The sequence below is a fragment of the Leptonychotes weddellii genome, chromosome 15, assembly GCF_054177405.1.
Source record: "Leptonychotes weddellii isolate Sample4059 chromosome 15, ASM5417740v2, whole genome shotgun sequence".
Classification (NCBI taxonomy): Eukaryota; Metazoa; Chordata; class Mammalia; order Carnivora; family Phocidae; genus Leptonychotes; species Leptonychotes weddellii.
Window position 1 is genome coordinate 31,197,406 of NC_138383.1, and position 27,967 is coordinate 31,225,372.

The 27,967-nt window shown below is 39.6% G+C and overlaps 1 protein-coding gene across 3 annotated transcripts in view; it reads left to right on the top strand.

The window, feature by feature from the left end:
• Nucleotides 1–27,967, top strand: part of AATF (apoptosis antagonizing transcription factor) — a 102,964-nt gene that overhangs the window by 36,436 nt on the left and 38,561 nt on the right. For 2 of the 3 annotated variants that reach the window (XM_081805326.1, XM_081805327.1), the window contains exons 6-8: nt 451–649; nt 1,592–1,756; nt 3,254–3,337. In XM_081805326.1, the coding sequence (XP_081661452.1) occupies nt 451–649; nt 1,592–1,756; nt 3,254–3,337 (448 nt within the window). Of the gene's footprint in view, nt 1–450; nt 650–1,591; nt 1,757–3,253; nt 3,338–4,569; nt 4,695–27,967 lie in introns of all 3 variants that reach the window. The other variant, XR_014140549.1, reaches the window with a different exon arrangement.

The following is a 27,967-nucleotide window of genomic DNA, read 5'->3' on the forward strand; positions in this document are numbered from 1 at the left end:
CTCTCTTCCTTTGATTCAACTAATATTATTCGGCTTTCCTGAACAATTGGTTACAGGGAGGCACATTTCCCTTATTGATTTGGGGATTAAAGTCATAAAAGTATGATTATGTGTTTAATTTTTAAAGACCATCTTGTAACAGTATAGGCCTGGTTCATATGCATTTCTAATAATGTTTTACAACCTCATTTATTTTTACGGTTTGCTTACCTTTTAAAAAAATATCTCTAAGCTAGTAGTTTTTATATTTATTTGAAAAGTTAAAAGAGTTTTTGATTGACCTCACGAACATTCTTTTCAAACAAAAAAAGCCACCCTCACATCTATGGTATTTTTTAAAATGTAGACAGACTAGGGAAGGCCTAAATACTCTCGACTTCATGTGAGCCTAGCTTTTTACTTGGGTAGTGTTTGTGCCCATTGAGCTGAATGTTCTTACTGGCTTTTTAGTGAGGAGATTTCCAGTGAAGATGAAGAGCTAGTAGAAGAGAAGAAGCAGCAGAGAAGGGCCCCAGCAAAGAGGAAGCTGGAAATGGAGGACTATCCCAGCTTCATGGCAAAGCGTTTCTCTGACTTTACAGTCTACAGGAACCGCACACTTCAGCAGTGGCATGATAAAACCAAGCTGGCTTCTGGAAAACTGGGGAAGGCAAGTGTGTGTGTGTATGTGTGTGTGTGCGTGTGTGTAACAGAGTTTGGGGCAACCTAAAAAGAAATTGGAACTACAGGGGCGTCTGGGTGGCTCACTCAGTTAAGCACCTGCCTTCAGCTCAGGTCACGATCCCAGGGTTCTGGGATTGAGCCCCGCATCGGGCTCCCTGCTCAGTGGGGGGTCTGCTTCTCCCTCTCCCACTCCCCCTGCTTGTGTTCCCTCTCTCGCTGTGTCTCTCTCTGTCAAAAAAATAAATAAAATCTTAAAAAAAAAAAAAAGAAATTGGAACTACATCTCATTGATATGGATAATGTCATGATGTAATAGTAATCCATCATTTCCACAGAAAAATTTACTGAGCTCCTGCCATTCAGACCTGGGATTTTAATTTTATTAGAAAGAATATTTTGGGGGCCCCTGGGTGAGTCAGTTGGTTAAGCCTCCGACACTTGATTTCAGCTCAGGTCATGATCTCAGGGTCATGAGATCGAGCCCTGTGTCAGGCTCCATACTCAGCATGGAGTCTGCTTGGGATTTTCTCCCCCCTTGCTCGAGTGCTCTCTCACACGTGCCCCCTCTCTCTCAAATAAATAAATAACGTCTTAAAAAAAAGAATATTTTGTTCTAGAAATTGTGGGCTTGTAAGTGTTCAAATGTTTGGGAATACAAAATACTGAAAGAAATGGATTTTTCAACAGTTACGAAAGGTGTGGAAGTTAATCTCTGGGTATAGGAAAGTAATAGACCTGCCTTAGACTAATTTTTTTTTTTTCCCCCTGAGAACAATTACAGCCATTCACAAACTCAGTCTGTAGCACGAAGTCCCTCTGAAAGGAGGATTGTCTGTTTCTCTGCTGACACAGAAAGATAGAGAAACCAATGTAGCTGCCTTCAGCACAGACTTTCTGTATTATCTGACACTGGTAAATGTTGTTGCAGGGTTTTGGTGCCTTTGAACGCTCCATCTTGACTCAGATCGATCATATTCTGATGGACAAAGAAAGATTACTTCGAAGGACACAGACCAAGCGCTCTGTCTACCGAGTTCTTGGCAAACCTGAACCGGCAACGCACCCTCTCCCAGAGAGTTTGCCAGGACAACCGGTAAGAGCTCTGGGATGCTGGGTGATTACAGGGAGCAGTTTCTGTGAGGCTAATTAGCTGAAAAATCTGATCACCTGCTTGTAGGTATTACTCTTGGTATAAGAAGTTAGTGAAAGAAAGGGAAAAAAGCACTACTTTACTAGATTGTAAATTTACTAGAAACAGAGTTTATGGGAGGAGAAAGTTCTGTTAAAATGGAGCTATTATTAACTTGTGTGTAGTCTTCTCTTATTTTTGAGTTTGACATGAGTTTGGTAATGGAAGCATTTGTAATCCAATTTTTAAAAATTCAATTTTAAAGCTGCTTCTCTAGAAATGTCAGTACTGAAAGAAGTGTGTCCTTTGGCTTTATGTCTGACGTTTAGATACTATAGAAAAGGATCCATAATTGGAACACATTCTTTTGTTTAAAGGAAGCTTTTACTTATAGAAATATATACTTAATAATTTTTTTCAAAGTTCAGAAGAATTTAAAATGAAAAGTAGGGTGCCTGGGTGACTCAGTTGGTTAAGCGACTGCCTTCGGCTCAGGTCATGATCCCGGAGTCCCGGGATCGAGTCCTGCATCGGGCTCCCTGCTCAGTGGGGAGTCTGCTTCTCCCTCTGACCCTCCCCCTTCTCATGCTCTATCTCATTCTCTCTCTCAAATAAATAAATAAAATCTTTAAAAAAATAAATAAAATGAAAAGTAAAATTTTGCTTCTCCGATTGAACCAGTGTTCATAATTATAACAAGGCATTTTCTATTCATATAACTATATGTACGTATATAAAAACATGGTTCTATTTTTTTTAACTAAATGGGATGGATATATGTGTTTACATAAAATGTTATACACTCTATATAAAATCTTATAATTTTTTAAATTTAATTTTTCCTAGGCACTTTTCCAAATCATTACATAGACGTTTATCTCATTTTTCCTAATATTAGGCTACGGGGTATCCCATTGTGTGGGTGTGTACTATAATTTATTCAAACAGTGGATATTTATGTTGTCTCCAGCTTTAGACACAGTGCTATAGGAAACATTCATGAGCATTTATAATACGTGTATTTGTGTGAACATATTTCTCAAAGTGGAAATGTCACATCAAAGAGAATACACATTTTAAATCCTGATAGATGTTACTGACTGCCTCCCAAAAGGTTGCATTAATTTCCATTTCCACCAGCTCTGTTTCTGGCACTTAATGTTGCCAGTTTTAGAGCTGAAAGATGGACACCGTGTCTTCTCATTTTAATTTTCATGTATTTATTTAGAATGAGGTTAAACATTTTTATATGATTATTGACGATTTGTGGTTCTTTTCATGTCACATGCCTAATTAATGTCTTTGTCCACTTTTTTATTGGAATGTTTTTGTTGTTTAATTTTAAGAGCTCTTTATATCTTAAGGAAAACTGCTTTGACTATTACACACATTATTTATAGTAGCTACATTACTTCGATAACCCTTTTGGATTCACTCCTTCCTTTTTTCTCCTTGATATAGGAGATCCTTCCTCAAGCCCCTGCCAATGCCCACCTGAAGGACTTGGATGGTGAAATCTTTGATGATGATGACTTTTACCACCAGGTGTGATTTTTACACTCTTTTCTTTTGTTACAGATCAGGTTTTAGCATTTTAAAACACCTCATAGAATTCTCTGACCAAAAGGTAGCTTACTTTGTAAGGAGGATAGAGTCAGGGAGTTAAAACTGCTGTCTATAGAATTGACTTACTATGTAGTTCTGAGTCTGTTTTTGTTGTTGTTGTTGTTTTTAAGAGTTAATTTTTTAAAGTAATCTCTACACCCTGTGTGGAGCTCAAATTCACAACCTGGAGGTCGAGAGTCTCATGCTCTACCAACTGAGCCAGCCAGGTGCCCCTGTTGTTCTGCTTCTATGTTGTATTTTCCCTTTTGAAATGAAAATGACTACAACTACTTTGTTATTGCTGCAGAGTGTAAAGTATCTGTAAAACAGCTGCAACTTCTTTGAGTCAGGTGGTTTATTCTTTCTCAGCCATTTTTGCTAATGTTAATAGAGGACATTTGTTAGTTATTTGGTTTCTTGTCCTACTGCTATTAGATTGGGATATGGAGCTAAAGGGCAGGGATCCCAGAGTCCTTGAATTGCACTTCTGGTTCTTTTGCCCATTAAGTGTCTCGTCTTTGTGGGGGGGGAGTGTGCGCGCGCACATGCATGTCTCTTCAAATCAGTTAAGTATATATCGAGATTGTCTGCTACTGTTGATTATAATAATAATGTAGTGTTGGGGCACCTGGGTGGCTCAGTCGGTTAAGCGGCTGCCTTCGGCTCAGGTCATGATCCCAGGGTCCTGGGATCGAGCCCCATGTCAGGCTCCCTGCTCGATGGAGTCTGCTTCTCCCTCTCCCTCTGCCTGCCTCTCTGCCTACTTGTGCTCTCTCTCTCTCTCTGTCAAATAAATAAAAAAAAAAAAATAATAATAATGTAGTGTTTTGAAGACGGACAGAATTGGTAGAAGTTGAAATATGGCCCAGTTCTTGAAATCTCTCCCAAATGTCCCCCAGTTCTTTCGCTGACATTATTATCTGCTGGCATGCTGCTCTTTTTCATGATGCTAGTGACTGTAGAGGGAGACTAAACATTTGGGCTGTTCTAAAGAACTAAAATAATTTCCTGTAATCCTGGGTCTCCTGATAAGTCATACTTAATGAAATGTGCTTTAGGATGTCCCCTTTCTAGCTCTGGAGAATCAAGGATGCTGTTCAACAGTGATACACCAGCTTTTGTTGAGCCGTTATTTATCGATATATTCTTTTTTTTCTCTGCTGAATTTTTAGCGTGCTAACTTTTGCCAAGGAATTTGCAACTGCTTCTTGAAGGTTTAGCCATGATGACTATATTATGTATTTGGAATATGAAGGAAGGAACGTGGGACAATTACACTACGAGGCCAGTAGAACAGGTGATTATGTAAAGGGGATAGCTCTGAGTCTTTGCCCTAAGAAGAGAAATAATAATCTCTCTGTTCACTCTGGAATGTTCAATGAAATTATTGCCATAAGTGAACCTTAAAAGTAATGATGAGAGGGTATAGGAAAGAGGATTGGTGTGTCCTCAGGTGTTCCTAGTCAGAGGCCCTGATTCTTTTTTCCTTTTCTTCTCTTATTATATCCATTTGTCAGAAGAGTAGGGAACTCTGTTTTGTTCTAGAGTGTCTAAGGAAGTACCTGATATGGGATATTAATGCTGTATAATTGTGTGAGATCATGGGAGACAATCAGAAATGCTCCAGTATTCATTAATTGAAGTGTACATTGTTTGATGGAAAGTGCATCATAAATTAAATAGGCTTAATAAAATAAACTGAAATTACTGAGAAGTTGCTTCCACTGGCAATCTTAGTCTGAAAGATTTATTTTTTTATCTTTTTTTTTTTTGCCTGGCGGTCTGTTTAAAAAGAAATAGCATTACTTGATTGGCCCTTCATCCCAATTAATAATAATAATTCTGATTTCAGAGTTATGACTAGTCACATCTTAGCTTTTCCCCTTGCTGGTTAATTGGGGTGCTGGGGTTAATCTAAATTAAAACTTAAACTAATAGAGGTCAGCAAGGCAGCTGAAACACCTGAGTGAAACAAATGGGGCTGCCAGGCGCAACTTTATCTTGGCTGTTTCCCAAGAGGGAAGTGGCAGCAAATTGGAGTTGTTTCAGCCTTCTGTAAAGGTGAATGATGGGTGACACTTGTTAATGTACAGCATCTCCGGAAGCATTCCAGATTGCCTTGCTGCTGTACCAACTGCTGCCATCCATGCACAGTCAGTAGGAACTGGACCAGTTGCTAACATCTGGCAGCACAGCAAGGAATGGGTGCAAGTCTTGAAACCCCGCAGATTCTAAATATGGTGCTTAGAACTGTGCAGGCTTTAATCACTTACCGCTTTTTGGCAGCGGGCTACGACAGCTTATCCGAGCCTCGTACATCACATCCCGACATCTGCTGAGCCGCAAGGCAGCTGCACATTCATTTTCTTTTCTTGCCTTTTCTCTTTGCCTCTTCTTCTTCCCACTTTCCCCCTGCCTCCCTTCAGTTTTCCTCTCCCACCCCAATATACTTCTTGGGAGAGATGATCTGTAAAGATTACTGCTTCATTGTGTGCAAGTAATTGTGGTGATGCCAGGCCCTTGACAGACAGAGCACAGCACCTGTTCTGCTGACCTGGTTAATTTCTTCTGTTGAGTGGGATTTGCCCGAGATTGGAGCTGAAGCCAATTCAATGATAAGGCTAAAGAAAATGGCTGTATGTTTTCTGTCACCTCCCAATTAAATTGGCTTCATAAAGTGCTTTCCTTTATTTGTCAGGGTAGTAAGCCTGAGCTAAGTGTTGCATTCAGAAGTGGTACAATGTATTACAATGGGCCTGTGAGTTTTCATTTGTGTTTTTTTAATGTGGTCATATGGAAGAGCTGGGTGGTGAATATAATACACTTCGCCTTTTTTTTTTTTTAAACCATACTTGAAGCCAGACTCTTTGGGTCCATGTTTTGTAAGGAAGAGATTATAGCCACATTGAATTTTAATGTTTCATTGTAAGGGTTTAAAGGCTTACTTGGTTAATTCAGGCTGTGTAAATGCCCTAACTACTGAGAATGATGTTCAGGGTCAGAATACCCAACATACACACACATTCTCCCTCTCTCTCTCTCCCTTTGTTTCATAATGGCCCTTAAATTACTACAACTTTGAAAATATATCTGTATTATTTAATAAAGGTACATATGTATAGGTATGTACATGTGTGCACATATACATAGAAAGGGGGCACTGAGGGGTATCAGATATCATAAGTAATCATATCATTTTTGGGTTGAAAAGAATCTTACAAGAAACTGCATCCCTGAGAAGTTAAGTAACTTCCTGGAAGCCATATAGTAAATGGTAACACAAGTACTTGATCTTAAGACTTTTTAGACCAAGTCCTGTTCTTTCTGCACCTCTATTTCTTAAATATTTCATTCTTGAGCCATAAAAAGACTTCACTATCGTATTACACACCTTTCAGTTTGTAAATAAGCTTTATTTTCTTAGAACCAGAAGAAATATTATTTATTAGAAAGTCATTTTTTGGGCACCTGGGTGGCTCGGTTGGTTGGGCAGCTGCCTTCGGCTCAGGTCGTGGTCCCAGGGTGCTGGGATCGAGCTCCCTGCTCGGCGGGGAGCCTGTTTCTCCCTCTCCCTCTGCCTGCCTCTCTGCCTACTTGTTCTCTCTCTCTATCTCTCTGTCAAATAAATAAATAAAATCTTTTAAAAAAAAATCATTTTTTTTTCTTAGAAGGCAAATGATTTATTGAACTGTTACTTAACAATTCTAATGTAAAAATTAGCTTTATAGGTGTGCTACCGGTTTATTTGGAAACTGGAATTGCTGAAAGCTTGAAGTATACCCAGTGGGAAGATTTTATGAGAGAAACTGTTCACCTGCTGTAGGCATTTCTGAGTTTCCCTCTCAAGTGGAATTAGTTTGCGTTTGGCCTCTTTCTTGTCAAAGCTCATCCCTAAAGACAATTTCACAAAACAGGAAGGTTGTAAATGACCACAAAGGATGAGCCATTGAGAAATGTTTTCAGTATCTGTTTTTCCTTTTCATTATCCTGTTTGCTGAGTTCTATGAGATGTGTTATCTGTATCACCATGTAAGGTTTTTCTTTTGTTTTGACTTGCTTTTTTAAACCATCAGTTGATGTTTGACTTGATAAGCCTGTATTCTTTTTTTTTTTTTTAAAGATTTTATTTATTTATTTGACAGAGAGAGACACAGCGAGAGAGGGAACACAAGCAGTGGGAGTGGGAGAGGGAGAAGCAGGCTTCCCGCGGAGCAGGGAGCCCGATGCGGGGCTCGATCCGAGGACTCTGGGATCATGACCTGAGCCGAAGGCAGACGCTTAATGACTGAGCCACCCAGGCGCCCCGATAAGCCTGTATTCTTAAAGATTTGAGGAAGGACTAACATTTACTGAATACTAGTTATGTGTCAGCTCCTTGGCTTAGTAGATCGGTATTTGACATACATCTTTATTTAATCCCCACAAGATCTCCAGGTTGAGATATGACTGCACTTAGCAATGAGCAATATAAAGTGACTGCTTTTATTCTTTTCATATCCCAGACCTCAAACTAGTTTCTTGTCACTTCATGAGGTACTTTGTTCTGAAAGGACTAATTGAGCTTAGATATTGACAAATCGATACCTGGGTTCTAAGGGTTCATTAGGATTTTGTATGTTGCTTCTAGCTCTGTTTAGTTTTGATCTGGTTTGTCCTGTCACTTTGAATTTAACCAGGAGTGTCTAGAGAAAGGGATAATAGGTTTTGCTCTTTCGATGACCACTTTGATGGGTTAAATTTCTCCTTTCACATGCCATCAGGGCATGTCTATAACTGACCTTGCCACATGCTGGACTTAGATATTTGATAATGCCATAAACAAGTAATTACTAATTCGGTGAACTATAAAAAGTCGATAATGTTAAGAAATAGGGAAGAGGCAAGCTTTCTGACAAGATGGTTTACCTTAATTAAATTGGTGAGTGATTAATATGGACAGTTGATGTGCTGGCTTTAATTGCATACATTTAGATCTTAGTGTGAATAAGATGTTTCAAGCCATTCCTGTGGTTAATGGCAGTACAGTATTCTTACTGTTGGCATATGTCTCTACAGTGGTTCAGTTGATGGTTAATAATATATTTTAAAGTTTCATTTGAGCCTGTTCCTTTTAATTCATTGTCAAAAAACAGGTACCTTCTGGTTCAGAGCAGTATTTCATTTTTAGTTTTACTTTTAAATGTTACTGTTATTTGAGATGTGGGTTGTGTTTCTTAAAAATTTGATGAAACTTATTACACATAGACCTATATGATGATTTTAGAGAGGAGATATATATATATATGAAGTACATAAACTTGAAAATTGGAATTATGGCAAAAATACAGCAGAGAATTAATCAGTTAGGTTTCTTGAGGTGTAGTATAGGTTTAAAAAAACCCAGCAAAACAACCTGGGGCACCTGGGTGTCTTAGTTGGTTGAGTGTCCGACCCTTGATTTTGGCTCAAGTCATGATCTCAGGGTCGTGAGATCAAGCATCAGGTTTCGCGCTCAGGCAGGAGTCTGCTTGGGATTCTCCCTCTCCCTCTGCCGCTCCCCCCCCACGCATTCTCTCTCTCTCTCTCTCACTCTCTCTCCCCCTCTTTCAAATAAATAAATAAATTCCAAATAAATAAATACAAAACAACAACCCACACCAAATACCAATGTCCAATTAAACTCCAGTTTTAATAATTACAAGGTTATTTTGTGTACCATGTGTAAGAATTTTATTTGAGGTACATTCTAGCTTCTGTGCTGCCATTGTTGATCTGTCAATGTTTAGACCCAAATTCAGCATCAGTATTGGCATTTGATTGCTAGCATGGGCTTGCTATTGGGAGGCTGCATAGGACAGGAGGCCCAAAGCCACATTTTAAATGCAAGGTCCAGAAATTTCATCTAACAGTAGTGTCCGAGGGAAAGTACATGCAGCTGGCCCTCATTTGTTTCCGTTTCTTTGCTTTAAAAAACATCAGAGCATGACTTCAGTACTACTACCTCGTTTAATAAAGGTAAAACCTCAGAACAAAGCCTGAAACAGTACATTTTATGGAGCCAGCTAGGAAAGAGACAAGAATTGGCTTAGAACTGTTGAAGAAACTTTTTCAAACACAAGTGGTACCTTAGGAATTTACTAGGCAAATATGTGGCCAAAATGGCCTTTTCTATACTAATAAGCACAATGTCAGCCAGCTGAGTATAAATCAAACATAGGACCCCAGCAGTATTTTAGTGGCCCCAAGTGAAGAATTTGGTACTTCTCGGGAAATGGGGAACACTACCTGTTCCCTAAAGTAAATATGATCTCTTCTTATTAAATCATACTCAATGTATAGCTCCTTTAAAGTAAATTATAGGGAAGATGATTTGGCATAGAAAGGTAAGTTAATAAGCATCTTTAAAAATTTTTGTGTACTGTGGATCTAGAATAGAACATAATTGCTTTAAAATTAGATAGCATCTTTGAAGAACATCAAGGCCAGACTGTCTTTTTACAAACTGGAGCCTAAAGCAAGTACATGACTAGTATAGGATCACCGCACTTAGTGAGTCAGGACATTGAAATCCAAGAATTCTTGCTCCCGGTTTGATTTTCTTTCCAGCATATTAAGCTGCCCTTTGATCTGACATGTTTGAAAATCCATTTGAAAATTTCCTTTTCAGAATATATCTGTTTAGGAAATTGGAGGTCCAGTGAGTATGTCTGTTTGCACTCTGACAATTCATATGTATCGCTTTTATGCAATTATGAACTTGATTCAATTAACATTTATTATACCAGATGCTAGGTTTATAAAGACTAAGAAGACAGAATCCCTGCCCAAGGAATTTGTGTCATCCAACAGGAGTGAGAGCCTCTCTTAATTTGTGTGGTCACATAGCTTCTCCTTAAGAGTGTGACTTCATTAAAATTCGTGTGGAGAAAGTAAATGGTGAAGGAGAGTAATCGGTCCTTGATACAAAAACATACATGTAGTTTTCTGGTGTCTGCCTCAAGCACTGATTTGCATACCAGTTTTTCCCCCCAACATATACCTGATCTGATTCCTAAAGTCATTTTGTATAACTTCTAAAAGACCCTAAGAGGGGTGCCTTGGTGGCTCAATCGGTTGAGCATCCGACTCTTGGTTTTGGCTCAGGTCATGATCTCAGCAGCCTGGGATGGAGCCCTTCATGGCGCTCTGCACTCAGCGGGGAGTCTGCTTGTCTCCCCCTCTCTCTGTCCCACCCCCAGCTTGTGTGTGCAGGTGCATACGCGCCCATGCGCGTGCGCTCTCAAATAAATAAATCTTTAAAAAATAAAATTAAATAAAAGACCCTAAGAGATGCTGTTTGATATAAACTCTGGATAATATAAAATCCCTATTTTCCAAGAATGTAGTAATTGTTACAAGCTGGATTGAGATGCCGATATCTACTGAAACTTATTTCAGGTTAGAGGAGCCTTCATGTTGGTGATAGGTATTGGAGGGTTCATTTAGCTACGGCCTACTTTTGTGTATTTCTGAAATTTTCTATGATAGAAAGTTAAGGAGAAAAAAAGCCTTCAGATTTCTTTCTTCCTTGCATCATTCATTCAATAAATATTTGCATACCTGCTGTCTTTTTGAGTAACTGCTGTTTTAGGCTGTGCTCTGCTGTCTAATGCAGTAGCTGCTAGCCACATGTAGCTATTTAAATTTAAATTAATTAAAATAGATTAAAGTTAAAAATTCAGTTCCTCAGTCATACCGGCCACATCTCAAGCGCTGCGTGGCCACATGTGCTAGTGGCTACGCCCCTGGACGGTGCAAATACAGAACTTCTCCTCATCATAGAAAGTTCTCTTGGAGCTCTGTTAGGGGCTGCAACAAAGCAAAGTTCTGTCGTTGTGAGCATCCATTCTAGCTTAGAGCTAGGGGAAATGTATTGTGACTGTACAATAGGAAATTCTAAAACCAGGTATGGGTGAAGGGAATACTAGGGTAGGGAGGGGATGGTTACTATTTTTATGTAGGAGGTTCAGGGGATAAGGCTGTATTTGAGCAGAGACCTGAAGACAATAAATAACAGCCATGGAGGTATCTGGAGGAAGAGTTCATGGGGCAAAGGGAATGGCAAGTGCAGAGGCTCTGAGGCACAGTGGTGGCTAGCATGTTCTAGGAAATTCAAGGAGGCCAGTGTCATTGGGGTGGAGTAGGCAAGAAAGAGTGATAGGAGAAGAGGAAAGAGAGGTAATGGAGGGCCAGGTACTGTAGGACTTTGTAAGCTACTTACAGCACTTTGGCTTTGATTGTGACTGAGATGGGAAACCGCTAAAGGGTTTTGAACAGAGGAGTTCCATGATTGGTCTAATATTTCAAAAGAATCTCTCTGCTGGTTCGTGTTGAGAATAAACTGTAGGGGGTAGGGTGGCAAACAGGAAACTAGTTAAGAGAGTCTAGTGATAATCAGGTAAGAGATGGTGGTAACTGGGACTAGGGTGGTTTTGTAGAGTGCTAAGTGGTTGGATTCTGAGTTTATGTTCAAGGTGAACTGACAGGATTTGCTGTTGGATTTCATATGGGGCATGGAAAGAGAGGAGTCCAGGATGACTTTAAGGTTTTTGGCCTGAGCAGTTGGAAGGACAAAATTGCCATTTACTGAGATGGGGAAAAACAATGAGAGAAGCTAATTTGGAGGAGAAATCTGGAACTTAGTTTTGGTTTTATTAAGCTTTTTTCCCCCTCCATGGACCTGTTTTAGCTTTAATGATTTTGATCAATTATATTAAGTTTAGGTTACCTCCAAAACATTCATATGGAGTTGTTGAAGAGGTAGTTATAGCTATAATTTTGGAGTTCATGGAAAAGTTTGGGCTTGACTAAATTTGAGAGCCATCAGCATATAGATTGTATTTAATACCATGAGACTGAACAAGATTACCTAGAGAATGAAGCAAGAGAAAAAAAGAATTGATTCAAACCCCGAGTCCTGGGACATTCAGACATTTAGAGGTTGGGCAGATGAAGGGCAGCCAGCAAAGGTGAGTGAGAAGGAGCAACTGGTAAGCTAAGAGAGTGAGGGAAGAGTGATTTCCCAGGTTCCATATAAAAGTGTTTCAAGAAGGAGGAAATATAGTATCATCCTGATAACAAAACCAGACAAAAGCAACACAGGAAAGAAAATTACAGACCAATATCTCTTATGAATATAGATGCAAGAGTCCTAGCAGACTCAATCCAGCAACACATAAAAAAGATTATGTACCATAACCAAGTGGGATTTAGCCCAGGAACACAAGGTTCATTTAACATCAAAAATCAATTAATGTAATACACCATATCAATAGAATAAGGACAAAAACCACATGATCACCTCAATAGATGCAGAAAAAAACATTTAGCCCTTTCATGATAAAAACACACAGCTAACAAAAACAAAAATAAAAAACAAACTGGGGATAGAAGGGAACTTTTTTACTTGATAAAGAACATCTGTGAAAACCCACTTTTACCTACTCAGTGCTGAAAGACTGAATGCTTTCCTCTAAGATTAGGAACACGACAAATATGTCTGCTCTTGCCACTAACACTCAACATTGTACTGGAGGTCCTAGACAGAACAGCTAGGCAAGAAAAAGACATAAAGGCATCAAATTGGAGTGGAAGAAGTAAAACTATCTCTTATGTGCAGATGGCATGATCCTATATATATATCCTATATATGGAAAATCCCAAAGAGGGCGCCTGGGTGGCTCATATGATTAAGCATCTGCCTTTGGCTCAGGTCGTGATCCCAGGGTCCTGGGACCGAGTCCCGCATCGGGCTTCCTGCTCAGCGGGGCGCCTGCCTCTCCCTCTGCTTCTCTCTCTCATGAATAAGTAAATAAAATCTTAAAAAAAAAAAAAAAAGAAAATCCCAAAGAAGCCATTAAAGAACTATCAGCTAATAAACGAATTCAGCAAAATTGCAGGATACAAGATGTACACAAAAAAATTCAGTTGTGTTTCTGTACACCAGCTATGAACAATCTGAAAAGAAAAACTATTCCATTTATAATAGTATCCAAAAGAATAAAATACCTGGTAATAAATTTAACCAGGGAGGTGAAAGATTTGTACACTGAAAACTATAAACACTGTTGAAAGAAATTTTAAAAGACCTGAATAAATGGAAAGTCATCCCATGTTCATAGAGTAGATGAGTTAATATTCTTAAGGTGGCAGTACTCCCCAAACTGATCTTCAGATTCAACACAATCTCTATCAGAATCCCAGCTGCCTCTTTGTAGAAATTGATAAACTGATCCTAAAATTCATATGGAAATGCAAGGGACCCAGAAGAGCCAAAACCATCTTGATAAAGAACAATTGGAAGACTCATACTTCCTAATTTCAAAGCTTACTACAGACCTACAATAATCAAGATGTTGTGGTAGTGGCATAGAGTTAGGTATATAGATCAATGGAATACAATCGAGAATACAGAAATAAACCTTTACGTTTATGGTCAGTTGGCATTCAACAAGGGTGCCAAGACAATGCAATGGGAAGTGAACCATCTTTTCAACAAATAGTGCTGGGACAAATGGATATCCACATGCAAAAGAATGAAGTTGGTGCCCTCCCTCACACCTACACAAAAAATAATTCAAAATGGATCACATACCTAAATGTAAAAGCTAAAACTATAAAACTTTTAGAAGAAAGCATAGGAGTAAATCTTCATGAACTTTGGTTAGGAAATGGGTTCTTAGGACTTCAAAAGCACAAGTGACAAAAGAAAAAATAGATAAATTTGACTAAATTGAAATAAAAAACTTTGGTGCTGCAAAACAGGAAAGTGAAAAGACCCACAAATATTTGTGGGAGAAAATACTTGCAAATCATGTATCTGGTATCTAGAATATATAAAGCACTCTTACAGTGTAATAATAAAAGATAAATAACCTAATAAAAAATGGCAGGGGCACCTGGGCGGCTCAGTTGGTTAAGTGTTGTCGGACTTTTGATTTCAGCTCACATCATGATCTTGGGGTTGTGAGAACGAGCCCCGTGTCAGGCTCCATGCTCAGTGGGGTGTCTGCTTGAGATTCTCTCTCTCCTCTCCCTCTGTCTCCCTGCTCTCCCTTTCTCTCAAAAATAAATAATTTTTTTTAAATGGCAAAGGATCTGAATAAACATTTCTCTAAAGAAGATTTTTTTTTCAAGATTTTATTTATTTGAGAGAGAGAGTGAGCATGGTGGGGAGGGGCAGAGAGAGAGGGAGAAGCAGACTCCCTACTGAAGAGGGAGCCCAACACGGGGCTCTATTCCAGGACCCTGAGATCATGACCTGAGCCAAAGGCAGACGCTTAACTGACTGAGCCACCCAGGCACCCCTCCAAAGAAGATATTTAAATGACCAGTAAAAAGATGCTCAACATTATTAGTCTTTAGGGAAATACATATCAAAAGCACAATGAATGCCACCTTACACTACTAAGATGGCTATAATCAAAAAGATGATATAACAAGTATTGACAAGGATATGGAAAATATTGCTGGTGGGAATATAAATTGGTGCAGCCTCTGTGGAAAACAGTTTGGCAGTTCCTCAAAACATTAAATTTAGAGTTCCCATATGACCTGGTAATTTCACTCTTAAGTGTATATCCAAGAGAAATGAAAGCATATGCCCACCCATCGTACATGAATATTCACAGCATTAATTCATAATAGCCACAAAGAAAACAGTCCGAATCTCCCTTAACTGATAAATGGATAAACAAAATGTGGTGTACCCATGCAATAGAGTATTATTCAGCTATAAAAAGGAACGAAGTACTGATAATTGCTACAACATGAATAAGCTTTGAAAACATTATGCTAAGTGAAAGATCCAGTCACAGAAGACTACATATTTTATGATTCCATATATATGAGATATCCAGAATAGACACATCTGTATAGAGAGAAAGTGGAATAATGGTTGCCTAGGGTTGGGGGTCATAGGAGGGAAATGGGAAGTGACAAGTAATGGGTAATGGGTTTCTTTTGGGAGTGATGAATATATTCTAAAATTGATTGTGGTGATGGTTGCACAACTCTGTGAATATACAAAACCATTGAATCATATAGTTTAAATTGGTGAATTGTACCAGTTTGTGAATTATATCTGAATAAAACTTTTTTTTAAAAGAAGAGTGTGACCTATGTCAGTTGCTGCAGATCAAGTGACATACAGACTGAGAATTGACCATTGGTGTCAGCAAGTGGGAGTCATGGTGACCTTGATAAGAACTGTTTTGGTAGAATGATGGAATGGGTTCAAGAAAGAATGAAAGAAAAATCGGAGATACTGCATATAGACAGCTGTCCCGGGGGGGGGGTTGCTGTAACGAGAATAGAGAAATAGAGCAGCTGGAGGGGGGAGGGGAGATTTGGGAGAGATTGTCTTGTTTTGTTTTGTTTTAAGATAGGAGATGTACTTTGTATGCTGATGGAAATGGCTCAGTGAGGGGAAGTGGATGTTTCAGAAGAGAGGCAAGAATTGCTGGGGAGTATTCAGGTCAAGAGGGCTTGGTCTGACGGACACTTCATCCATACGTATTAGAGGGAAGGCAGAGTATATGGGTACATTTGCAAGTAGATACAGTGGAAGCATGTGGAAATTCTCATCTGGGTGCTTTTGTCTTGTTTCATTGTACTTTATGAATTAAGAAGCCGTGAGTGAGAAGATGTGGCAGGGGCTGGAAGTTTGAGAAAAGAGGAGGTATGGGAGAGTCCCCTGACAGAGTGGAGCAGAAACCCATTGGGGAATTGTCAGGTAGCACTGAAGTCAATCCACGTGAGGTCAGTGCTAATGACTTACAGTGGGGGACACCAGTTCCCATGGTCTTGTCTTTCTCCAGCCCTGCATGGATGCAGGTACTGAGATTTAACATGGTTGGGGGTTTTGCCAAAGGAATACAGGTACATAATCCCTTTACTGCATTTCTGAAGTTTAAAAAGTTCTGAAAACTCACAGTTTTTTGTTTTGTTTTGGTAAGTTTGGCAAACTTTTGTGGTGGCAACATCTGATCTGGAAGGTCACGAAGCTATTATAAACGTGTAAGGCTTTATTTATCCCACTTAGTGGGGAAGATTCATATATTTTGCTGCAGCGATATTCATGTGTTTGACTTTAGGGTGCTGTCCTAGACTCTGCTGGGGCATTTGTGTTTTATACTCTGTCTTATCCTCCTAATATCCTCAAAATTCTGAATTCCAAGACTCATCAGTCCCCAAAGGATCATGAATCTGTTTGACAAAGGGATATCACATCGTGCAAGGAAGTTGAGAGTGTATACCAGGAGTGATTATCCTGATGGACTGTGGAGTCACTTCCACCTGAGGAAGGAGGGGAGTAAGCACATGAGAAGAAGCAGGATGCTGCAAAGGTGCCAGGATCAATGGGTTATTGATCCTGGTGGGGCCGAAGAATTATTGAAGTCTAAATGCTAGAAGGAGAATGTTGGAAAGTCAGGGAGAAGTTTGTTTCAGCTGGGCTTTTCATCCCTAAAGAACATCATTACAGAGCACAGGTTAGTACTACCCTTCCAGTTTCTTCCTTGTGCATCCTTTTAGTAAAATTTTCTCTAGTTCTGAATGACTTCCTCCTTATTCTTCCATACAAAAGATATATTGTTTGATGCCATTAAAAACAACTTTGCCCAGGAATGCCCAGAAATAGTCAGTGACTGAGCTGGGGTCCCAAAGGATATATAACCCTTCTTCCCACCTTTATTAAAGATAGAAGAAAAAAAAAAAAGAAACACCAGGATAACCATCTGGTGTTCAAGGGGCAGAATACTGGAAATGAGGACTGTTGGAAATTCTGAACAATAGAACTCTCTGTACATTGTTAGTTTGGTATGGATTAGGACGAATGGCTAAATTTGTCACTTGATTCTTGTAAAATTGTTTTTATTTGTAAGAAAAAGAAAGGAAAAGCAAACTGTCAAAAAAAGAAGTTCTTTAGCATTCGAATTGCTTAATTCTTACCCTGTCTGCACATATCAGGGCCTAATACTGATTTACTTACACTCCCAGTTAATAATTAGACATCGGGAGACATTATATATCATGCCTAATGGAATATATGGGATCTGATGAGAAAGTTTTCTGTTTTGACTAATAAATTTTAATCCAAATGGCCAAGCCTAGTGAAATATTATGGCCTTTGAAATATTTTAGAACTTGTGCTGAGAAAACAGTGTTACTTTATTCAGTGAATGAATTTATCATCCCTTCCAAATTGTAGGCCTTACTTGGCTCTCGCTCTGGAGTGGAGGCATGATGCAACACTGAATCAGAAAGTGGAAAAACTAATCAAATCCTTAAAGACCAAGGGCAGCGAGGCAGAGTCAGGCTGACTTTCAATGGTAGCCTCTAGCTATACGTTTTCTTATTTTAGTGACTAAAGGTGGGTTATTTGTAACGTCAGTATTAAGATGCTTCTTGGATTTTATTCACACATCCTGATTTCTCTCCATTCTTCTCTATACTACTCTTCCTGTAATTATTGTACTTTCCATTGCAGAAGCTAGATGCTGTTCATCCCTGATCACCAGATCTAGAAGAATGCTTGCTACATAACTGTCATTTTAGAAATGGTATTGAATAACCGCTGTGTGCACCGCAGCGTTCAGACTTCTGGGGGAGGTGAGCGTTTGAGTCAGACTATATACCCTGCCTTCGGGAAGCTTACAGCCAGGCACAGGAGATGACAGAAATATAAACAACCAGCATGCTTGGTGAGGGGGTATGAAAGAATTCAGAAGAGAGAGAAATAACAGTTTGGGGGAGTTCAAGAAGACTGCAGGGAGGAGGAGATGGCATTTGATCTGGACCTTCAAAGAAGGGTGGACAGCGCATTAATAGAGTGAGACTGGGCGGAGTGGGGATACTGGGTGGAAGGGATCTTGTGATCAGAGGATAGTGGCCAGAGTTGCAGGTCATGGAAAGGGAATAGCAGTTAGTTGTTCAAATGGAATAAATGATAAAGGAGAGGGTCACTTTTGCTCTAATTTATCATGGTCCAGTTTGGAAAAGTCCTACAACCAAGAGCATACTTCTCAAGTATTGACTTACCATTTCTGTGAATTTTCTGTGCTTTTACATTTTCTTCATTCTGCTTTTCCTTCATTTTATATCTAATCTACTGTCAAAAATCAGTAGAAAGGAAAACTGAATAATTGCACTTGTTCATTGTTAGCGTCTGTGGTGGTGGTGATTTAGCTATGGAAGGTGTTGAATTTTTTTGCCCAAATGGGGTTTGGGGGTTATTATTGTTATCTGATGTTGACAATATCTCTGTTTATTGAATACTTAAATTTTGCTTAAGTGCATTACTTTTATCATCTTCTAAAATACCAAATCAACTTTTATGAGATAAAATTATTACTCCCTTATGGTTGAGGAAACTGAATCTCTGGAGAGGTCAAATAACTTCTCCCAGATTACACAGCTAGTAAGGAGCATAGCTGGGATTCAGAACCCAGATCTGTCAGACTCCAAGGCCATGATGTTATACTGACTCATGAGCAGATATTTACATTTATACTGAATTATACAGCACACATATTCACATAATGAAAGCTCGTATCTAGAATCATTGCATTTTAGAAAATGGGAGATGAAAATCCGAGATTTGGAATTTGAAAAACGTATTTCGTAAATAAAAGATGTTTAAATAAAAAACACTATATTGAAATTAATTCAGATTTTTATAATAAAGATGTCAAGACACCTTTTTTTGCAATAAAGGGACCATCTCAAAGAGACTACAGAAAGAGGGTATGGATGGATTAGAGGAAGCACAAAAGATCTGTTCTCTCTCTTCTTTTCCTGAGAAGAACCAGCTTTTTCCTTTGAGAAATGAGATCCAAGAGGGAGGACAGATCTACATCATTTTAACATTAAAAGAATGAAAAGTGATTGAAGATCTTTTAATTCATTTGGATTAATTTTTTGTTTTTGTTTTAAAGATTTATTTATTGGGGCGCCTGGGTGGCTCAGTCGTTAAGTGTCTGCCTTCGGCTCAGGTAGTGATCCCAGGGTCCTGGGATTGAGCCCCGCATCAGGCTCCCTGCTCTGCAGGAAGCCTGCTTCTCCCTCTCCCACTCCCCCTGCTTGTGTTCCTGCTCTCGCTGTGTCTCTCTCTGTCAAACGAATAAATAAAATATTTTTTAAAAATAAATATTTATTTTAGTGGGGGAGTGTGAGAGGGGGAGGGGCAGAGGGACTGGGAAGGGGAGAGAGAGAGAATCCCAAGCAGACTCCCCACTGAGTGCAGAGCCTGATGCAGGGCTCAATCCCATGATCCTGAGATCATGACTGGAGCCAAAAATCAAGAGTCAGACACTCATAAAGAAGATGTGGTGTATATATATAAAGTGGGATACTACTCAGCCATCAAAAATGAAATCTTGCCATTTGCAACAACGTGGATGGAACTAGAGGGTATTATGCTAAGCAAAATAAGTCCATCAGAGAAAGACAGTTATCATATGGTCTCACTGATATGTGGAATTTAAGAAACAAAACAGAGGATCATAGAGGAAGAGAGGAAAAAATAAGACGAAACCAAAGAGGGAGATAAACCATAAGAGATTCTTAATCATAGGAAACAAACTGAGGGTTGCTGAGGGGAGGGGAGGGGGGTGAGGGGATGGGGTAACTGGGTGATAGACATTAAGGAGGACACATGATGTAATGAGCACTGGGTATTATATAAGACTGATGAATCACTGACCTCTACCTTTAAAACCAATAATACATTATATGATAATTAATTGAATTTAAATTAAAAAATGAAAAAAAAAGACACTCAACCAACTGAGCCACCCAGGCACCCTGTTTTTGTTTTTTTTAATTCAAGTACTCTTGGGATGGTTTTAAAAAAGGGTAATTCTTTTTTTTTTTTTTTTAAGATTTTATTTATTTATTAGAGAATGTGCATGCACACACAACCAGGGGGGAGGGGCAGAGGGAGAGGGAGAAGAAGGCTCCCTGCTGAGCAGGGAGCCCAACACAGGGCTCGATCCCAGGACCCTGGAATCATGACCTAAGTTGAAGGCAGACGCTTAACTGACTGAAGCACCCAGGTGCCCCAAAAAGGGTAATTCTTGAGATGATGCAAGGAAATGAATCAATTCATATTTGCAATGCTGAGGTGCATTGCACAAAGAAAGCTAGTTCTGTAGCTCTGTAGGAAATAAACTCTCATGGACGTATTCATATCTTCAAGGGTCTTGGTTTTATTTTCCTAATTCATGCGTGTTGACTATTATTAATAAATCAATGAATAAGTCAAGAACAATATATTAAATGAAGGAGAAAAAAAGGGTAATTCTCACCCACTTAAAACAAACCACCCACTTCTCTGGGCCCTACTAAAACATGTGAGAAGGAGAGTATTGTTTGGGAAGGAGATTTGCTGATAATGATAATGACATCAGTTGCTTAGGTAGATTGTGGTACTCTGGATTAGAGGAGGAGATAGGCATTAATCAGGTAATCCACTAACAACATGTAAATTAAATACAACAAAAGCCGTGTGTGTGTGTGTGTGTGTGTGTGTGTGTGTAGGGTGCAGTTAAGAAAGATTTCCCTAAAGAAGAGATGATTAAACCGAGATTAACAAATGAGTAGAGAAGGATGTGGGGTGCAAGCAGGTAAATGGTTAGGGAAGCATGCCCCCAGCAGTGCCTGTGCACAAGGGTTCTGTGATGGGAGTAGGTCTGGGAGCATTTCAGGTGCAGAAAGAAGACTGTTGAGACTGGAGCACAGAGATGGAAGGTTAGCCTGGAGAGGGTAGATAAGGGACCAGACAAGACTGTTGAGCCTTGGGGCTGCAATAAGAATTTTATCCTCTGGTGTATCTGCATTTTTAAAAATACTACTCTGACCAGGGCGCCTGGGAGGCTCAGTCAGCTAAGCATATGACTCTTAATTTCAACTCAGGTTCTGATCTCAGGATCGTGAGATCGAGCTCCACGCTGGGCGTAGAGCCTACTTAAGATTCTCACTCCCTCTGCCCCACCCCCCCAACTCTTGTGCGTGTGCTCTCTCTCTCAAAAAATAAAAATAAAAATATTACTCTGACTATAATTAGGAGAGCAAAATGGAGGAGGGGCAAGAGAAAATATATGGAAATCATACTAACTCAGGTGAGACCATGTCTGTTTTATTTTTCATTATTTTCCCAGCGTACTCAATACATATTTATGGAATGAACGAAGATGATGTTAGCCTATAGTAGGATATAGGCAGTGGAGATAGATAAAAATGGACAGATTCATGAATGAGTGGATCACATACACAGGACCTGGAGACAGATTAGATATTGAATGTAAAGGAAAAGGAATTCCAGGGATAACTCTTAGGTCATTGAAGTCTTGAGAACAGAATGAAACTCTTGGAGAAAGCATATGGAGTGAGAAGAAAAGGCAGCTTAGAACTGAGTCTTGAGGAATGTTAGCATGTAATTTTGGGCAGAGGAGATGGCTGATTGTGGAATAAAACCAGGGAGATGCCTCAAAGATGCCAAGAAAGTGTTTAAGGAAGGTGAGAATGTCTAGTGTCACTTGCTGCTTCAAGAAGTCTAGTAGGATGAGTCATGACACATGTCCATTAGACATGGAGATCTTGAGACCTTCGCTTGAGTTGTTTCAGTTGAACAATGGAGGCAAAAATTTTAGTGTTATAGAGTTGGTTGAGGAGTGAATAGGCAATGTGGAAAGAAAACAGAAAAAATAGTTACCTATGGGGAGTGGGTTACTTTATGGCAATTTTATACTATAGGCATTTATAGTAACTCCTTCCCAACTATTTGAAATTATAGTATATGTAGATTTATTTTTTTACATACTTTAAATATAGTATATAAAAATTGAAAGTGACTCCTTTGGGGGTTAATTTGAAAGACTGGGAAGCTGATAAGAAAAAAATGTGGTAAAGCAGGAGGCAGAGCAGAAAGAGATATATTTTCACGAGGATTTTTCTTTTTTTTTAAAGATTTTATTTATTTGACAGAGACACAGCGAGAGAGGGAACACAAGCAGGGGGAGTGGGAGAGGGAGAAGCAGGCTTCCTGCAGAGCAGGGAGCCCGATGCGGGGCTCGATCCCAGGACCCTGGGATCATGACCTGAGCCGAAGGCAGACGCTTAACCACTGAGCCACCCAGGCACCCCTTCACGAGGATTTCTTGTGGGAGCTAGAGAGGAAGCTGAAGGAAGAGTAAACCCAAGCCTTGTGAGTCTGCTTTCCATATCTCAGTGACAGAGGGACTGAAACACATGTAAGAGAAGTTGACTGCACTTGCTTCCCATGTGGTCTATGTATTGGGGAGGGAGTTTGAAAAATTCTGACTCAGCTAGACTAATAAGTTAAATAGAGGGTTGCCGCAATCTTTTTTCCATCTCAAGCATTTGTGGCTATGAACCATGGAAGACTGAAAGGTTAGGAATCAATAGCTATACGTCACAAATTCAGAAAGCCAGGGAATATGTGGCCATAAAACCAAATGCTTTAAAAATTACTTGGTTTTTTTGGCAAGAGTGCCAAAACAGTTCAATGGGAAAAAGAATAGTCTTTCAGCAAATGGTGCAATTGGATATCCACATGCAAAAGAATGAAGTTGGATCACTACTTCACAGCATGCACAAAAGTTAACTTGAAGTGGATCATAAGGGCGCCTGGGTGGCTCAGTTGGGTAAGCGACTGCCTTCGGCTCAGGTCATGATCCTAGAGTCCCGGGATCGAGTCCCACATCGGGCTCCCTGCTCGGCAGGGAGTCTGCTTCTCCCTCTGACCCTCCTCCCTCTCATGCTCTCTGTCTCTCATTCTCTCTCTCTCAAATAAATAAAATAAACTCTTAAAAAAAATTAAAAAATGGATCATAATATAAGAGCTAAAGTTATAAAACTCTTAGAAGAAAACACAGAAGTAAATATTCATGGCCGTGGATCATGAATGATTTCTTAGATACAACCCCAAAAGCACAAATGACAAAAGGAAAAATTGGACTATGTCAAAATTCAAAACTCTTCTACTGCAAATGATACCATCAAGAGGGTGAAAAGACAACACACAGAATGGGCATTGATAAGGGACTGGTATCTAGAATATATAAAGAACTCTTACAGCTCAATAATAAAAAGACAGCCTAATTAAAGAATGGCAAAGGCATCTGAATAGGCATTTCTCCAAAGAAGATACACAAATGATCAGTAAGCACAAGAGGATGCTCAGCCTCATTAGCCATCAGGGAAATGCAAATCAGAACCACAATGAAATAATATTTTATACCCAGTAGGATGGCTATAATCAAAAAGTCAGATAATAACAAGGGCTTATGAGGATGTAGAAAAATCAGACCTGTCCAACACTGCTGGTGGGAATGTAAAGTGGTGCACCTGTTTTGGAAAACAGGCTGGCAGTTCCTCAAGATGTCAAACATAAAGTTACTATGTGACCTAGCAATTCCACTCATAGATATTTACCCAAGAGAAATGAAAGCACATGTCTGCAGAAAAATTTGGTCATGAATATCCATACCAGCATTATTCATAATAACCATGAGGTGGAAATAACTCAGATATGCCTCAATTAATGAATAGGTAAATTTGTATCTATACAATGGAATATCATTCAGCTGTAAAAAAAAAAAGGAAGTACTGATATATACGATAACATGGATAAACCTTAGAACACATGTTAAGTGAAATAAGCTAGTCATAAAAGACCATAAATTGTATGATTGCATTTATATGAAATGTCAGGAATGGGCATATCATAAAGACAGAAAGATTAATGATTGCTTAGGGCTATGGGAGTATGTGGGTGGGGTTTACTGGGGATGGTAACTAATAGGTTTGGGGTTTCTTTTAGGTGGGATGAAAATGTTCTAAGATTAAATGGTGGTGATTGCACAACTCTGTGAATTGACCAAAATACACTGAATTATATACATTTTGCATGGGTGAATTATATAGTAAGTGAAGTATATCTCAATAAAGTTGTTAACAATTGCTTTACATTATCAGCAAATCAAAATAAGTGTTCTTGGTATTATTTCTAGTGTGTTGCCATATTTTGTTTTCGGGAGCAGAAAAATATTCATAAGGGCTTTAATCAATATATCCTTGATCCTCCTTTTTCCCCTGTGGGAATTACAAAATTTCTCAGTGTGAATTTGCAGACTGGCAAGATTTTTCAGAATACCTATAGTGGTCCACCCTCCCCCCCCCCCCATCTACAGCATATATGATCCAAAACTCCCAGTGGATCACTGAAGCCATGGATAGTACCAAACCCAAAATATACATTTTTCCTGCACATACATACTATGATAAAGTTTAATTTATGAAGTAGGCTCAATAAGAGAATAATAACAGCTAATAATGAAATAGAACAATTATAACAATATACTGTAATAAAAATGTGAATGTGGTCTCTGTCTTATTGTGCTGTACTCCCCCTTCTTGTGATGATGTGAGATGATAAGATGCCTGGGTGGCTCAGTCATTGAGCGTCTGCCTTCGGCTCAGGTCATGATCCCAGGGTCCTGGGATCGAGCCCCGCATCGGGCTCCCTGCCCCCAGCGGGAAGCCTGCTATTCCCTCTCCCACTTCCCCTGCCTGTGTTCCCTCTCCCGCTGTGTCTCTGTCAAATAAATAAATAAAATCTTTAAAAAAAAAAAAAGATGCCTATGTGATGAGACGTAGTGAGGGGAATGACGCAGGCATGTGACATAGCGTCAGGCTCCTGTGGATCTTCTGATGATCCGTCAGAAGGAGGGTCATCTGCTTCTGCACCGCGGTTGGCGGCGGGTAACTAAAACCGGGGATAAGGCGGGGACTACTGTATACTCTGGACATTGCCAAATAAATCCTGACCAATTCTTCTTGGGTCATGCAGTATCTAAGAAATGGTAAAGTATTATGTTGCTGAGAAGTTTTGGAGGGCAAAAACTTCCAGTACTTTATACTTTATTTAGGTTTCAAGTAGTATGTTTATATTACTATTGTATCAATTTCAGTCATTTATCAAATCATCTCTTGACTTCCCTTAACGGCAGTGAGGTGCTAGCCCTTCTGTACTTTCTGCCTCCACGCTTCTGTTCTCCGTTCTCCTGGTGTACTTATTATCACAGTTTTGTGAAAAGTCAGTGTTTATAATATTATGACTAAGTAAATGTACTATGATTATATTTCCTTACACGCTTGTTTTTCCCTAGAGCGAATAATGCCTGTTTTCAAAAGATATGCTTAGTGTTCTATGTACCTCCTGCTATTTTTTTCCCACACACACACCGAATGCCTTGAATACATAAACTAACCTATCATTTCCCCCCTCCCTCTGCCTTTTTCCCCTGGTGACCTTATTTCTAGGGCTCTCGACTCTGTTCCTTTTTGGAACAGTTGCTCTCTGGGCTTCTGCCATCAGTAGTCTTGGGACCTGCCTTTGCTGCTTACCTGAGTTAGACCTGTTTTCTGACATCTCACGTCTTTCTCCTTCTTGCTGTATGCACTCATTTTACTGAGGCACAGCTTCCTGTGAAGGAGCACGTGGAAAGTAAATCGTTGAGTCTCTTTACACGTGTGAAGATGTCTCCATGTAACTCTCATACTTGGTTAATCCTTTGTGTATGGAATTTGAGGTTGAAAGTCCTTTTCTTCAGAATTTTGAAGGCATTGCCCTGCGGTCCTCCGCTACTTGTTATTGCTATTGAAATGTCTAGTCCCGCTTAGTTTTCATTTCTGAATATGCAGGGTGACTATATAATTTCTTGCCAAAACTGGGACATTTGAGGTACTAACCTGAAAGAATACTAGGACAACAGGCGTAAACCAGGACTCTCTGGGGTAAACTGGGACATACGGTCACCCTCTTTATATGTGACCTATTTTTTCTGTAAGTATTTAGGATCTTCTCTGTACTTCCAGTGTTCCACATTTCATGCTGATGTGTCTTGGGAAAGGTCTTTTTTCATTCATTGTACTAGATTTTTGTAGGCTCATTCCTGTCCTTCTATTTGGGAGATTTTCATTACTGTTTCTCTAATTATGTCCTCCTAGCCTTTCTTAGTCGGATGTTTGACATTCTGGATTGTCCTCTAGATTTTTTTCTTCTCTTACAAATAAGCAAGGGCATGTTATCTTTTTGCCTTTTTGTTCTATGGCTGAAGGATTTTTGTACATCTGTTTTCCAGTTCTTTTGAAATTTAATTTTTTTTCTGTTTTGTGTTTAATTTCTTGTTTTACTCTTTTCTCACATCCTCCTGTTCTTATGGGAGTGTATCTTCTTTTCACTTCTCTAAGGGTATCCATTCTTCTTTCTTTCTTTTCTTAGGTTTCTTTTGTTTTCCTCATTGCTTTCTGCGGTCCCCTCTTCTGTCTGCTTTGGTCTGTCTGAGCCTTTCCTCAGGTGCCAGTGATCCTTAACTCTCTTCATATTTAGTAGTAAAACATTCGGAGTATCTCTGAAACCTGAGCAGAGCTTTTTGGCTCCGTTAACTATAACTGCGCTGTGAACTAACGTCTTATTTGGAATACTCTTCAAAGGGCAGAACTTGGAGATATTTTCCGGGGAGTGGAGGGATCAACCATGCAGTTTCTCCGAGAGACTCCTCTGCTCTCCTGCCTGGGAGATTTTGTGTCAGGCTGCTGGCATTGTGTGTGTAGGGTAAGGGAAGGAGGCAGAAGTTCCCAGAGATCGGCATGGCGCCTTTCCCTTCTGCCTCATCCCAGCCTTCTGTGCCTCCTAGCCCTCTGTCTGGAGCTTCTGGGGCTCAGTTTTTCCAGAGAAGAAAACTTCTTTTCTCCTGGTGAGAGGGGCTGGGGGGGATGGTCACTGGTGGGATCGTGGAGAGGCCCAGTGGCGCTGTCCCTCCCACTTCTCCCTTTTCGGTGGTAGCCGCCGCTGCCAGAGCCACTCCTCACAGGGACTCTGTGGGCCTAATTAGGTTCCCCCTCACCTTTATTCCCTCTGGGCACTTGGGTGGTAACTGCCTCTTACTCTTCCATCTCCTGACTGTCTTTGAAAAATTTATGAAAATCTGCTCTCATTAACTCTCCCTTGCTCTTCTTTCTCGTGGGTTAATACATTTGTTTTATTCCTCTCCTGTCTTTTAGAGGGGTTGGGAAGGGAGAAGAGATAAACTAATGTGTTTAATCTGCCATTTTTAACTGATTCTGGCATGCATTTTTCTAGACAAAGTATTACAAATGCTGATTAGATGCTGAACAGTACCATCAGGGCTATTCCTCATGTATGTTGTTATGGGTTAGATAGGTTTTTGTGGGCTGACCTGGAGACCTAACATCTATGATTTTCCCCTAGAACTAGAGAAACAATCAAGCTTTTGTGAGCTGACCCCGGAATTAAAACAGACTAGAACAAAAATATTTCATGCGTGTCTCCATTTTCCGAGTCACAAAGAAAATTACAAATATTGTGTCATTATTGTCGAAAAATAAAAAGCTCCAATAACTGTAACAGAAACCTGTATTTTAATGGAAAAGTTTATTCATAAAGTTAAGCTATAAAAATTGAACCGAGAAGCAAAATTAAGTTCTTCAGCAATATTCCTAAAGCTT